At 38.1% G+C, this 15,365-nt stretch overlaps 1 protein-coding gene across 5 annotated transcripts in view; it reads right to left on the bottom strand.

Moving 5' to 3' along the window:
• GDPD4 (glycerophosphodiester phosphodiesterase domain containing 4) overlaps positions 1 to 15,365 on the bottom strand; it is a 144,827-nt gene that overhangs the window by 28,798 nt on the left and 100,664 nt on the right. For all 5 annotated transcript variants that reach the window (XR_003517535.1, XR_003517537.1, XR_003517538.1 and 2 more), the window contains one exon: positions 14,938 to 14,987. Coding sequence is in view for 1 of the 5 variants with exons in the window: in XM_027580376.2 (XP_027436177.2) it covers positions 14,938 to 14,987 (50 nt within the window). In the remaining 4 variants the exon portion in view is untranslated. The remainder of the gene's footprint in view (positions 1 to 14,937; positions 14,988 to 15,365) is intronic.

Genomic DNA, 15,365 nt, shown 5'->3' with positions numbered 1-15,365 from the left:
CTACCTACCTCCTCTCTGGTAACCATCTGCTTGTTCTCTATAGTTAAAGAGTCTGTTTTCTGGTTTGTCTCTTTCTTTCCCCTTTGTTCATTTGTTTTGTTTCTTAAATTCCATATATGAGTGAGATCATATGGTACTTGTCTTTGACTGACTTATCTCACTCAGCATTATACTCTCTAGATCTATCCACTTTGTTGCAAATGGCAAAATTTCATTTTTATGGCTGAGTAATATTCTACTGTGTGTGTATGTCTGTGTGTGTATATCTTTATCCATTCATCTACAGATGGACACCTGGGTTGCTTCCATAATTTGGCTATTGTAAACAATGCTGCAATAAACATACGGGTACAGGTATTCCTTAAAATGAGTGGAGTTTTTTTATGCTTTGCGTGAATACCCAGTAGGTCAATTACTGGATCATAGGATGGTTCTATTTTTACTTTGTTTGAGGAACTTCCACACTGTTTTCCACAGTGGCTGCAACAGTTTGCATTCCCATCAATAGTGTTTGAGGGTTCTTCTTTCTCCACATCCTTGCCAACACTTGCTGTTTCTTGTGTTTTTGATTTTAGCCATTCTGACTGGTGTGAGGTGATATCTCATTGTGGTTTTGATTTGCATTTCCCTGATGATAAGGGATGTCGAACATCTTTTCATGTGTCTGTTGGCCATCTGTGTGTCTTCTTTGGATAAATGTCTGTTCGTGTCTTCTCCCAGTTTTTAAATTGGGTTGTTTATTTTGGGGGTATTGAGTTGTATAAGTTCTTTATATATTTTGGATACTAACCCTTTATCAGTTATGTCATTTGCAAATATCATCTCCTATTCTGTCAGTTGCCTTTTAGTTTTGTTGACTATTTCCTTTGCAGTGCAGTAGCTTTTCATTTTGGCTTTTGTTTCCTTTGCCTCAGCAGATATATCTAGAAAGATGTTGCTACAACTGGTGTTGAAGAAATGACTGCCTGTGCCCTCTTTTAGGATTTTTATGGTTTCAGGTCTCACATTTAGGTCCTTAACCCATTTTGACTTCATTTTTGTGTATGGTGTAAGAAAGTGGTCCACTTTCATTCTTTTGCATGTGGCTGTCCAGTTTTCCCAGCACCATTTGTTGAAGACATTATCTTTTTCTCATTGCATATTCTTTTCTACTTTGTCAAAGATCAACTGACCATACAGTTGTGGGTATATTTCTGGGCTTTCTTTTCTGTTCTGTTGATCTATGTGGCTATTTTTGTGCTAGTACCATACTGTTTTGATTACTACAGCTTTGTAATATAACTTTAAGACCAGAATCACGATGCCTCTTGCTTTGCTTTTCAAGATTACTTTGGCTATTCGGAATCTTTTGTGGTTCCATACAAATTCTAGAATTGTTTGTTCTAGTTCTGTGAATAAATGCTGTTGGTATTTTGATGAGAAGTGCATTAAGTGTGTAGATTGCTTTGGGTAGTATAGACATTTAAATAATATTTTTTCTTCCAATCCATGAGCATGGAATATTTTTCCATTTCTTTGTGTCATCTTCAATTTCTTTCATCAGTGTTATATAGTTTCAGAGTACATGTCTTTCATCTCTTTGGTTAGGGTTATTTCTAGGTATCCTATTATTTTTGGTGCAATTGTAAATGGGATTGTTTTCATCATTTCTCTTTCTGCTTCATTATTAGTGTATAGAAATGCAACATATTACTGTACCTTGATTTTGTATCCTGTGACTTTGCTGAATTTGTTTATCAGTTCTAACAGTTTTGGGGTGGAATCTTTCAGCTTTTCTATTTATAGTACCATGTCATCTGAAAATAGTTAAAGTTTTACTTCTGCCTTACTGATTTAGATGACTTTTATTTCTTTTTGCTGTCTACTGCTGTGGCTAGGACTTCCAATACTATGTGAGAGTGGACATCCCTGTTTTGTTCCTGACCTTAGAGGGAAAGCTTTGTTTTTCCTCATTAAGGATGATGTTAGCTGTGGGTTTTCCATATATGGTCTTTATTATGCTGAGGTATGTTCCCTCCAAAACTACTTTGTTGAGGGTTTTTTTTTTTTTATATCATGAATGGATGTTTTCTTCTGCTTTTTCTGCATCTCTTGAAATGATCACATGGTTCTTATCCTCTTAGTGATGCAATGTATCACATTGATTGATTTGTGAATTTTGAACCACCCTTGCAGCCCAGAAATAAATCCCACTTGATCGTGGTGAATGATTTTTTAAAAAAAAAATTTATTGTTGGGGTGCCTGTGTGGCTCAGTCAGTTAAGCATCTGCCTTCGGCTCAGGTCATGATCCCAGGGTCCTGGGATCGAGTCCCGCATCAGGCTCCCTGCTCAGTGGGGAGTCTGCTTCTCCTTCTGCCCCTCCCCTACTCCCTGCTTGTACTCACCCTCTCTCACAAAAATAAATATCTCTAAAAAATTTAAAAATGTATTGTTGTATTCAATTTGCTGGTATTTTGTTGAGTATTTTTGCATCTATGTTCATCAGGGATACTGAACAAAGTTTTATTTTTTAGTGGTGTCTGGATCTGGTTTGGGTATCAGGGTCATGCTGGACTCATAGAATGAATTTAGCAGTTTTCCTTTTATCTTCTATTTTTTGGAATAGTTTGAGAAGACTAGGTATTAAGTCTTCTTTAAATGTTTGGTACAGGGGTGCCTGGGTGGCTCAGTTGGTTAGTGTCTTCCTTTGGCTCAGGTCATGATCCCAGGGTTCTGGGATTGAGCCCCATGTTAGGCTCCCTGCAGCAGGGAGCCTGCTTCTCCCTCTCCTCCCCACCCGTGCTCTCTGTTGCTATCTCTATCGCTCTCTCAAATAAATAAAATCTTTTTAAAAATGTGTGGTAGAGACTGTCTTTTTTCCATTGCATATTTTTTCCTGCTTTGTCAAAGATTATTTGGCCACAGAGTTGAGGGTCCATATCTGGGCTCTCTATTCTGTTCCATTGGTCTATATGTCTGTTTTTGTGCCAGTACCATGCTGTCTTGGTGAGCACTGCTTTCTAATATAGCTTGAAATCAGGCAATACGATGCTTTGTTTTTCTTTTTCAACATTCCCTTAGCCATTCGGGTTCTTTTCTGATTCCATCCAAATTTTAGGGTTGTCTTTTCCAGCACTTTGAAAAATGTCATTGGAATTTTGATCGGGATGGCACTGAAGGTATAGATTGTTCTGGGTAGCACAGACATTTTAACTATGTTTATTCTTCCGATCCATGAGCATGGAATGTTTTTCCAACTTTTTGTGTCTTCTTCAATTTCTTTCATGAGTGTTCTGTAGTTCCTAGAGTATAGATCTTTTACCTCTTTGGTTAGGTTTATTCCGAGGTTTCTAATGGTTTTTGGTGCTATTGTAAATGGAATCATTTCTCTAATTTCTCTTTCTACAGTTGCATTGTTAGTGTATAAGAAAGCAACTGATTTCTGTGCATTGATTTTGTATCCTGCCCATTACTGAATTACTGTATGAGTTCTAGTAATTTGGGGGTGGAGTCTTTTGGATTTTCCACATAAAGTATCATGACATCTGTGAAGAGAGAGAGTTTGACTACTTCTTTGCCAATTTGAATACCTTTTATTTCTTTTTGTTGTCTGATTGCTGTTGCTAGGACTTCTAGTACTATGCTGAACAACAGTGGTGAGAGTGGGCATCCTTGTCCTGTTCCTGATCTTAAGGAAAAGGCTCTCAGCTTTTCCCCATTGAAGATGATATTCACTGTGGGTTTTTCATAGATGGATTTTATGAACTTGAGGAATGTTCCCTCTATCCCTATATTCTGAAGAGTTTTAATCAGGAAAGGATGCTGTATTTTGTCAAATGCTTTTTCTGCATCAATTGAGAGGACCATATGGTTCTTCTCTCTCCTCTTATTAATGTGTTCTAGCACATTGATCGATTTGCGAATGTTGAACCACCCTTGCATCCCAGGGATAAATCCTACTTGGTCATGGTGGATGATACTTTTAATGTATTGTTGGATCCTATTAGCTAGGATTTTGTTGAGAATTTTGGAATCCATATTCATCAGGGGTATTGGTCTGAAATTCTCCTTTTTAATGGGGTAGTTACCTGGTTTGGGGATTAAGGTAATGCTGGCCTCATAGAATGAGTCTGGAAGCTTTCCTTCTGCTTCTATTTTTTTGAAACAGCTTCAGGAGGATAGGTATTATTTCTTCTTTGAATGTTTGGTAGAATTCCCCAGGGAATCCATCAGGCCCTGGACTCTTGGTTCTTGGGAGGTTTTGATCACTGCTTCAATCTCGTTACTGGTTATTGGCCTATTCTTCCTGTTTCAGTCTTGGGAGTTTATAGGTTTCCAAGAAGGCATCCATTTTTCCAGGTTGCTCAATTTATTGGCATATAGTTGTTGATAAGAATTTCTAATAATTGTTTCTATTTCCTTGGTGTTAGTAATGATCTCTCCCCATTCATTCACATGGTCAAATAATCTTTGACAAAGCAGGTAAAGATATACAATGGAAAAAAGACAGTCTCTACCAAACATTTTTTAAAATAAATGGTGCTGGGAAAATTGAACAGCTATATACAGAAGAATGAAACTCGACCATTCTCTAACACCATACACAGAGATAAACTCAAAATGGATGAAAGACCTCAAGGTGAGACAGGAATCCATCAAAATCCTAGAGGAGAACATAGGCATAACCTCTTCGACATCAGCCACAGCAACTTCTTTCAAGATACATCTTCAAAACTAGTGAAACAAAAGCAAAAATGAACTTTTGGGACTTCATCAAGATAAAAAGCTTCTGCACAGCAAAGGAAACAGTCAACAAAACAAAGATGCAACCCATAGAATGGGAGAAGATATTTGTAAATGACACTACAGATAAAGAGCTGGTATCCAAGATCTATAAAGAACTTCTCAAACTCAACACCCAAAAAACAAATAATCAAGTCAAAAAATGGGCAGAAGACATGAACAGACACTTCTCCAAAGAAGAAATACAAATGGCTAACAGACAAATGAAAAAATTTCATCATCATTAGCCATAGGGAAATTCAAATCAAAACCACATTGAGATACCACCTTACACCAGTTAGAATGGCGAAAATTGGCAAGGAAAGAAACAACAGATGTTGGAGAGGTTGTGGAGAAAGGGGAACCCTCTTACACTGTTGGTGGGAATGCAAGCTGGTACAGCCACTTCGGAAAATAGTGTGGAGGTGCCTCAGAAAATTAAAAATAGAGCTACCCTATGACCCAGCAATTGCACTGCTGGGTATTTACCCCAAAGACACAGACGTAGTGAAAAGAAGAGCCATATGCACCCCAATGTTCATAGCAGCAATGTCTGTAATAGCCAAACTGTGGAAAGAGCCGAGATGCCCTTCAACAGATGAATGAGTAAGATGTGACTCATATATACAATAGCATATTACTCAGCCATCAGAAAGGATGAATACCCAACTTTTACATCAACATGGATAGGACTGGAGGAGATTATGCTAAGTGAAATAAGTCAAACAGAGAAAGTCAATTATCATATGGTTTCACTTATTTGTGGAACATAAGGAATAGCATGGAGGACATTAGGAGAAGGAAGGGAAAAATGAAGGGGGGAAATCAGAGGGAGAGATGAACCATGAGAGACTATGGACTCTGAGAAACAAACTGAGGGTTTTAGAGGGGAGGGAGGAGGAGGGATGGGTTAGCCCGGTGATGGGTATTAAGGAGGGCACGTACTGCATGGAGCACTGGGTGTTATATGAAAACAATGAATCATGGATCACTACATCAAAAACTAATGATGTACTATATGGTGACTAACATAATAAAATTAAATTAAATTTAAAAAAACAAAAAATGTTTGGTAGAAATCACCTGTTTAGCTGTCTGTCTGGTCCTGGACTTTTGTTTGTTGGGAGTTTTGTTTTGTTTTGTTTTGAATTATTACTGATTCAATTTCATTGCTGGTAATCAGTTTGTTCAAATTTTCTATTCCTGCTTTGGTTGTGGTAGGTCACATGTTTCTAGGAGTTTATCCATTTCTTCTAGGTTGTCCAGTTTTTTGGCATATAATTTCTTTATATATTATATATTCTCTTACAACCTTTGTATTTCTGTGGTGTTAGCTATTCTCTTTCATTTCTGATCGGAGCCCTCTCTTTTCTTTTTTTTTTTTTAAATGAGTCTGGCTAGAGGTTTATCAGTTTTGTCAATCTTTTCAAAGAACCAGCTCCTGGCTTCATTGATCTGTTCTATTGTGTTTTAGTTTCTATATCATTTATTTCTGCTCCAATCTTTATTAATAATTTCCTCCCTTCTGCTGGTTTTGAGTTTTGTTCTTCTTTTTCTAGCTCCTTTACTTGTATGGTTAGGTCATTTGCTGAGATTTTTCTTGCTTCTTGAGGTAGACTTGTATTGCTATAAACTTCTTAGAACCACTTTTGCTGCATCCCAAAGATTTTGGATTGTTGTGTTTTTATTTTCATTTGTCTCCATGTATTTCGGATTTCCTCTTTGATTTCTTGGTTGACCCATTCATTGTTTACTAGCATGTTATTTAACCCCCATGTATTTGTGTTCTTTCCAGCTTTTTTCTTGTGGTCGTTTTCTTGTTTCTTAGCATTGTGGTCAGAAAAGATGTGTGGTATAAATTCTATCTTTCTGAAATTGTTGCAACTTGTTTTGTGAGCTAATATGTGATATTTTCTGCAGAATGTTCCACGTGCACTTGAAACGAATGTATATTCTACTGTTTTAGGATGGAATTTTCTGAATATATCTATGAAATCGATCTGATCCAGTGTGTCATTCAAAGCCACGGTTTCCTTGTTGATTTTCTGTTTAGATGACCTGTCCATTGATGTAAGTGGGGTGTTAGAGTCCCCTACTATTTCTGTGTTACTATAGATTAGTTCCTTTATATTTGCTATTAACTGGTTTATGTATTTGGATGTTTCCATGTTGGGTCCATAAATATTTACAATTGTTATGTCTTGTTTTATTGTTCTCTTAATGATTATACAGTGTCTTCTTTGTCTCTTCTTACAGTCTGTTTTAAAGTTAATTTTGTCTGATATAAGTATTGCTACCTCAGCTTTATTTTCACATTCATTTGCATGTTTCTCCATCTCCTCACTTCCAATCTGCCTGTGTCTTTAGGTCTGAAGTCTCTTGTAGGCAGCATACAGATGGGTCTTTTTTTTTTTTTTTTTTTTAATCCACTGCATCAACCTATGTCTTTTGATTGGAGCTTTTAGTCCATTTGTATTCAACATAATTATTGATAGGTATGTATTTACCATTTTGTTATTTGTTGTTTTTGTGGGTTTTCTCTCACCTTAAGTTGGCTTTCTTTAGTGAGGTACTTGGATTCCTTTCTTTTTATTTTTTACGTATCACTTATTTTTGATTTGTTGTTCCCATTGGGTATATAACATCTTCTGCATATAGTCTATATTAAGTTGATTGTCACTTGAGTTTGAACCCATTTTTTACTCCTCTACTCCCCGCATTATAGGTATATGGTATCATACTTCACATCATTTCATTTTGTGAGTTCCTTGACTGATTTCTACAGATATACTTAATTTTTACTGCTTTTATGCTTCCTACTTACTCTTACTTAGGGTCTTTCCTTTCCATTCAAAGAGTCCCTTTAACATTTCTTGTAGGGCTGGTTTAGTGGTCATGAACTCCTTTAACTTTTGTCTGTCTGGGAAACTCTTTATTTCTCCTTCTATTCTGAATGATAGCCTTGCTGGGTATACTATTTTTCGCTGCAGATTTTTCCTTTTCTGCACTTTGAATATATTATGCCACTCCCTTCTGGCCTGCAAAGTTTGTGCTGAAAAATCCACTGATAGCCTTAAGGGGTTTCTCTTGTATGTAACTGTTTTCTTTACTCTTGCTTTTGAAATTCTTTATCACTGCTTTTTACCATTTTAATTACTATGTATCTTGGTGTGGACTTCCTTGGGCTGATTTTTGTTGGAAGATCTCTGTGCCTCCTGGATTTGAATTTGTTTCCTTTCCCAAATTCAGAAAGTTTTCGGATCTTATTTCTCCAAAAATTTTCTGCCCACTTTGCTCTTCTTCTTCTGAGATTCCTATGTGAATATTATGCCTGATGGGAATCACTGAGTTCCCTATGTCTATTCTCATTTTGCCTAAGTTTTTTTCTCTCACCTGCTCAGCTTGATTACTTTCCATCATTCTCTATCCTCCAGGTTGCTGATCCATTCTTCTGCTGCTTCTAGTGTATTTTTAATTTCAATTACTATGTTCATCTCTGATTCTTTTTTATCTCTTTGTTAAGGGTCTCACTGATGTCACCCACTCTTTTCTCAAGTCCAGTGAGTATCTTTATGATCCTTACTTTAAAACTCTTTATCAGGCGTATCACTTATCTCTGTTTCCCTTAGGTCTCTTGCTGTGATTTTGTCCTGTTCTTTCATCTGGGACATATTGCCCGGTCTCATTTTGTCTGACTCTGTGTCTGTTTCTGTGTATTAGGAAAGTCAACTACATCTCTTGCTCTTGAAAGTAGTGGGTGGGGCACACACTTTTAACAAGGTGGCACTTGTCCTCTTCCACAGATGAAGCACAGCCACCACAAAAACAGGAACCAGCCAGAAACAAGAACCACTCTGCAAAGCACACATGGGCTGGATGCACAGTTTCAACAACGTGTGCCCATCATCCATGGGAGATGACAAACCGCCACTGGATGTAGGCCTCGCAAAGTGCAGAGTTGGGAGATGCAGTGTTGGCAAGGTTTGTGCTGGTCTTCTGGGGGAGGGGACCCACAGCACCAGTACTGAGGCAAGCCTGGCTTGAGGGGGTGGGGTGTAGTATAAGCAAGTTAGGTAGTGAATGCTGGTCCACACTGGTTCCCACAGGTGGCCATGTTTATGCTGGGTAGGGCAAGGGATGTAAATGATGCCTGCCAGCTCCTTTGTTCCTGAAGAAGTCCCTCAGTGAACTCTTGAGATTAGTAAATAACTCTCCCTCCTCTATGCCCCAGGAGTTTTTTTAAACTGCTGCTTCTATGCTGTATCTTTGTGGGCTATTTGTTGTGCTGTCTCTTTAAGGGTGGGGACTCAGTTTCCTATTGCCCTCCTGGCTCTCCTAGAGCCAAGCCTGCTGGTTTTCAAGTTGCCAGGCTTTAAGTCCCAAGGGTGGTTAAGAATTCAGAAATTCAGCTCCTCTGGTTTTCAAAGCCAAGCGTTATGGGGATTCATCTTCCCTGTCCAGGCTTCTAGATGTGACAGTCTGTTTTTTCTCCCCTCTCTGCACCCATGGCTCCATCCCTCCAGTAGCCAAACCTGTGGGGTTTAGCTCCCCACTGTGTATCTGCCCTTCCTAACCTCTTTGATGTGGCCTCTTCTCTACATTTAGTTATGGAGTTTGTTCTGCCAGTCTTTGGGACATTTTCTGGGTTATTTACACTGACATAGTGTTAACTAGCTGTATCTATGGGATGAGATGAGCTTAGAGTCCTCCTACTCTGCTGTCTGTTTTGGAAAGCCTAGAATTTTTTTAATGTAATTAATCATAAGTGCGAATGAGGAAGGCTTTTTTTTTTTTTTCTTTCTTTATGCCTGTTATTTATCTTACTAAACTGGCTAGATCTCCAGCACAACGCTGAATAGAAGTGGTAAAAGCAGATATCCTTGCCTTATTTCTGATGTTAGAGAGAGAGAGTCATTGTTTCCCCACCCTTAAAAATGATATTGGCTGCAGGTTTTTTGTAAATACCTTTCATCAGATTGAGGAAGTTTCACACTACTAGCTTTCGCAGAGCTTTTATCATAAATGTGTGTTAACTTTTGTCAAATATACTTTTTCTACTTTAATTCACTGAATTAGATTCATTTTCAAATAATATAGACATCTTACACTACTGGGATAGACCCTACTTGCTCATGACATATTATCTTTTTTATATACTGATGGATTCAATTTGCTAAAATTTGTCAAGGACTTTTAGGTCTAAGCTCATAATGACATTCATCTATAAATTTAGTTATTGTAATATCTCTGTCAGGTTTTATATGAGGGTATTGCTGGCCTCAAAAAATCTGCTGGGAAATGATCCTTCCTCTTTTTTTCTGGTTGGTATAAAATTAGTATTATTTCTTAAATATTTGATTAACCAGTGAAACTCTTTGGGCCTGGACTTTTCTTTTTGGTGAGGTTTTTGGGATATGCATTTGATTCTGATAGTGAGTTATTAAAAATTCCTAGTCTCTCAGTTCTAGTAAGTTGCATATTTCAAGGAATTTGTCTATTTCACTTAAGTTGTAAATTGTAGTGGCATCAAATCTTCCTAATTTTCCTTTTTATGTTTAGGATCTGGACAGGTAATCCATTTTTCATTCATCATATGAGCAATCTCTCTCTCTTCTCCCTCCCTCCCTCCCTCTCTCATCTTGCTAAGAGTTTATCAATTTTATTACTCTTTTCAAAAAAGAATTAACTTTACTTTTTTTCATTTTCTCTATTTTTTAATTTAAATTCAATTAGCCAACATACAGTACATCATTAGTCTCAGATGTAGTGTTCAATGATTTATCAGTTGCATATTACACCCAGTGCTCATCACATCATGTGTCCTCCTTAATGCCCATCACCCAACTACCCCAACCCCCACCCACCTCCCCTCCAGGAACTCTCAGTTTGTTTCCTATGATTAAGAGTCTCTCCTGGATTTTCTTCCTCTCTGATGATTTCTCATTCAGTTTTCCCTCCCTTCCCCTATTATCCTCTGTGCTGTTTCCTATATTCCACATATGAGTGAAACCGTCTTTCTCTGATTGACTTATTTTATTCAACATAATACCCTCCAGTACCATCCATGCCAATATAAATAGTAAGTATTCATCCTTTCTGATGGCTGAGTAATACTCCATTGTATATATATATACCACATCTTCCTTATCCATTCATCTGTCAATGGACATCTTGGCTCTTTCCAGTTTGGCTATTGTGGACATTGCTATGAACAATGGGGTGCATATGCCCCTTTGGATCACTGCATATATTACAAAGCTGTGACCATCAAGACAGTATGGTACTGGCACAAAAACAGACACATAGATCAGTGGAACAGAACAGAGAACCCAGAGATGGACGCTCATTTTCTCTATTTTTGAGTGTCTTCGATTTTATTGATTCCTGCTATCTTTATTATTTCCTTCCCTTTACTTGGGGAAAAATTTGATTCTTGAGATAGAAACTTCATCAATATTAAACCTTTCTTTCTTCTAAAATTTAAAGTTACAAATTTCCAAGTCCTGCTTCAGCTTTATCCCACAAATTTCATTGTTGCAGATGCATTATTCCTTTAGTTTAAAATATTTTCTAATTTCTCTTGTGATTTATCCCTTAATCAATGGGATGTTTAGAAATACATTAATTTCAGCATTTAGAGACTTATCTAGATATTTTATTAATGTCCATTTCTAATTAAATTTGAGACTTGTTTTTTGGTTTGTCAGGTAGTCTATTTTGGCAAATATGCCGTGTACACTTGAAAATATTGTTTATTCTGCAGTTGTTGTATATAATGTTTTATGTCAATTAGGTCAAGTTGGCTGCAGATGTTGTTCAGACTTCTATATCATTTCTGATTTTATTGTGTGTTTTGTTGTTCTTGCAGTTAGGCATGTCAACATGCCTAAGTGTGACTTCTCTCAGTTTTTGTTTCATGTGTTAAGTTTCTAGAGTTCTAATTACAATGCCTTCTTGATATACTGACCTTTCATCATGAAATCTTTGTTCCCAGTAATGCTCCATGTTTTGAAGTCTATTTTTTTCAGATATTGCTTCTTATGCTTACTGTTTGCATGGCATATCATTTTCCTATCCTTTCACTTTTAATCTTTTGTTATCTTTAAGTATTTCTTTTGTAGACAATGTATGGTTGGGTCCAGCTTTTTTCTATCTGGTCAGACAACCTCTACTTTTGAGTATTTGGTCCGTTTATATTTGATGTAATTAATAAAATGGTTGGATTTATGACTATTATGCTTCAGCTTGTTTTCTGTTTGTTTTGTCTGTTATTTTTCTTCCTTTGGTCTCTTCTTCCTGAATCTATCTGCTATAAGATATTCTCCTGCTGGTTTTGAAGAAGTAAACTGCCTTGTTGTAAGAGGGCCATATGGCTGGGATCTGAAGGTAGACTCTAGGAGCTCAGAGAAAACCCCACCAACAGTGATCAAGAAAACAGACAAAAACTTCAGTCCTACAATTGTAAGGAACTAAATTCTTTTAACAACTAGTGATCTTGGAGGAAGACTAAAAGTCTCAGATGAGATTGGTGAGACTCTTTTTTAAAGATCTTATTTATTTATTTGAGAGAGTACGTTCAAGAGACAGAGCAGGTGGGGGGGGGGGCAAGGGAGAGAATCCCAAGTAGACTCCACGCTGAACATGGAGCCCAACGTGGGGTCTGATCCCACAACCCTGAGATCACAACCCAAGCTGAAACCAAGAGACTGAGGCTCAACAGACTGAGCTACCCAGGCACCCCAGCCTGGTGAGACTCTTAAGTAGAGGACCTGGCTAATCCATGCCTGAACCCATGGCCCATAAACTGTGAGATGATAAACCTGTATTATTTTAAGCTGCTAGGCTTACAGTAATTTGTTACCCAGCAGTAAGAAACTAATACATACAGAAATAAAATGTACTCAAGATGAAGCACAGAAATTAAATAAGCTAAAAATAACAATGAACAGACTCAGCAACCTATGGGATAGGTACTTTCTAGTACCTATGTAATTGGAATCCCGGAAGAGGATAGAAGCATGAAAATATTTGAAAAAAATAAAGACTGAAAACTTATCCAATTTGATGAAAATTATATTGAGTTCAGCAAACCCCAAGCAGGATAGTTACACACACACACCAAAGTAAACCATAATCAAATTACTGAAAATCAGCAATAAAAGGAACAATCTTAAAAAGCAGCTAGAGAAAAATGACATATTACAAGTAGAAGAGCAAAGATAAAATGAGAGACTTTTTTTTGTGCAAGACATTTCATAAGAAACTATACAAGGCAGAAGACAAAGGACTGACTTCTTTATAGTGCTGAGAAATACATCCTAAAGTTAAAAGCTGATAAATGCCTTATAGTGGTGGCAGCAGCTGCAGCAGTACCTGCCTATCCTGGAGGTTGTTGTGGTGCAAGATGTGACACTGTGCCTGCTTAGTGTCTGAGGCTCTATTCTCTTCAGCCTCAATGGATCTTGGCTGTGTTCTTAGCTTCAGTCTTCCTTGTTCCTTCAAAACTTTCTCTCCCATCTATACTTTCATCACCATTTCCATGGGTTGGTTTTTGTTTTTGTTTTTGTTTTTTCCGTTTCTTGGCTCTATTACTGTTATGGGCTGAACTTTGGGCCCCACAAGTTCACATGTTGAAGCCTCAACCCCCAATACTTCAAAATCTGACTATGGTTGGAAATAGGGCCTTTAAAGAAGTGCTTAAAATGAGGCCTAATACAATCTGATTGAAGAAGAGAAAATCTGAACACACTGAAAAGCACTGGGTGCGTGTATGTGTACGGAGGGAAGGCTGTACGAGGAAACCACAAGAAGAAGGCCACGTGCAAGCCGAGAGAGGCCTCAGAAGAAACCAAACCTGCTGATACACTGATCTTGGACTTCTAGCCTATAGAACTGAGAATATAAATTTCTGTTGTTTAAGCCATCCAAATTCTGGTATTCAGTTATAGCAGCCCTAGTTTATTAATACAACTACTGAAAGTCATAAGGTAGCTAGGCTAAAGCCTTCAGACTTCTTAACAGCCAGTAGAGTGATCTTAAAAATCCATATAACTCAGAGTTACTTGAGATCTTTCTGCTCCTTAAGAGATTTGAGTGAGCTTAGTTTGAACCTTGTTTCACAGTATGCAAGACTATTGCTCTCCATTTAACTTATTCACATTTCTGAACTTATTTTTTCATGGTCCCTATGGATCCATTCCTGCAACTCTCAGTATTTTATAAGTTCAATGCTCTGCCAGCTGGTGCATGGCATTTCAGGATCTTCACCACTATCCACAAAAAATTAAATCATTTCATGGTTTTGTGACTGTACCAACTTTACCTAAGGCTCCAGGAGCTGTGGAAGAAATCTAACATGTATTGCCCGATCCTTTGCCTCCTAAGTGGTTTTCCTTTGACACTGCACTGGCTTCCCAACCACTCACTAACTGTGATTATCCCCACAGCCTCCTGAAAAATAAAATCTAGCTTCCCTTCCCCTTACTGGGCCTATCTCACTTCATCAGCCCCTGAGTTATTCTGCTAAATAATAGTTATTCTGTTATTCCATCCCTTCACACAGAAATCTAATAAGCATATTGCTCTCTTGTTTGAAGCTCATTCACCATCTTTTGATTGCTTATGTGCACAGCCTAGACTCTAGTCCAGCATTTCAGGATCTCTGCAGTTTTCTCCCTCCACCCTCCACCATACATCACCCATAAGTGAAGCCCCATAAAGCTCCAATGGGCATGACAGCTACTTTGGTAGCTGGACCCAATGGTGCCTGGCCCAATCATTTGCCTGCTTCCTCACTGCTCTTTGGGGGCCAGCCCTCCTCTCTTTGGACCACCCTCCATGACAGCTTTCAAGATTTCTTCAGCCCTTCTTAAGAGTGCCTGGCACAAAGGGGGTACTCAATAACTAACTTTGGGATGAATTAAGATACGAACAATTGAATAAACACCCATACTCAAAATCTTCCAAGAGGTCTCACTGCCAAAGGATAAAGTCCAAAATGAAGCCTGACGTCAAGGGTCATCCAACCTACAATTCCCAGCTTCTCCCTGGTCCCCACCTCCCACTTCCCCCAGACTCTCTCAGCTCTTGTCAGAGAAATGAAAAGCAGTCTCCATATCCTGGAAGCAGTGGGTAGGGATGAAGAGATAGGAGCAGGGCAGACCTCTGACTTTACCTGTGTGAATGCTGGCATTATCGAACATTTCTTTTTTGTGCTCTCTCCACCTGGAAGGAAAGAGACTATTCATGAGCCTCAAAGACCTCTTCCAAAAAAGACAATAATCCAAGGCAGTGGTCACAAAAGAGACATCATCCAGTCAAATTCTCATTTAAGTACAGGTTTTATACTTTCCTCTTTAAAAGATAACTCACAAATGATGAAATGATGGGTGTGATGAGGTCTGAACAACTATGGTCTCCTCTAGCTAAAATTCTTCTACCTGGATGTTCTCTTGCCCACCTTGAATCTTGCAATCCTGTAACATTTTCCTTGCAGGATTCTCAAATGTCATCTTCTTGGACGGATAATAAGACTATACTAGAAAAAGGCAGTGATTTTCCAGGGCCACCCAGCAACTAAGGGACAAAGCCAGGACTAAAACC

This window comes from Zalophus californianus, chromosome 11 (assembly GCF_009762305.2).
Source record: "Zalophus californianus isolate mZalCal1 chromosome 11, mZalCal1.pri.v2, whole genome shotgun sequence".
In the NCBI taxonomy this organism is placed as follows: Eukaryota; Metazoa; Chordata; class Mammalia; order Carnivora; family Otariidae; genus Zalophus; species Zalophus californianus.
This window is presented reverse-complemented; position numbering and strand designations above follow the sequence as displayed.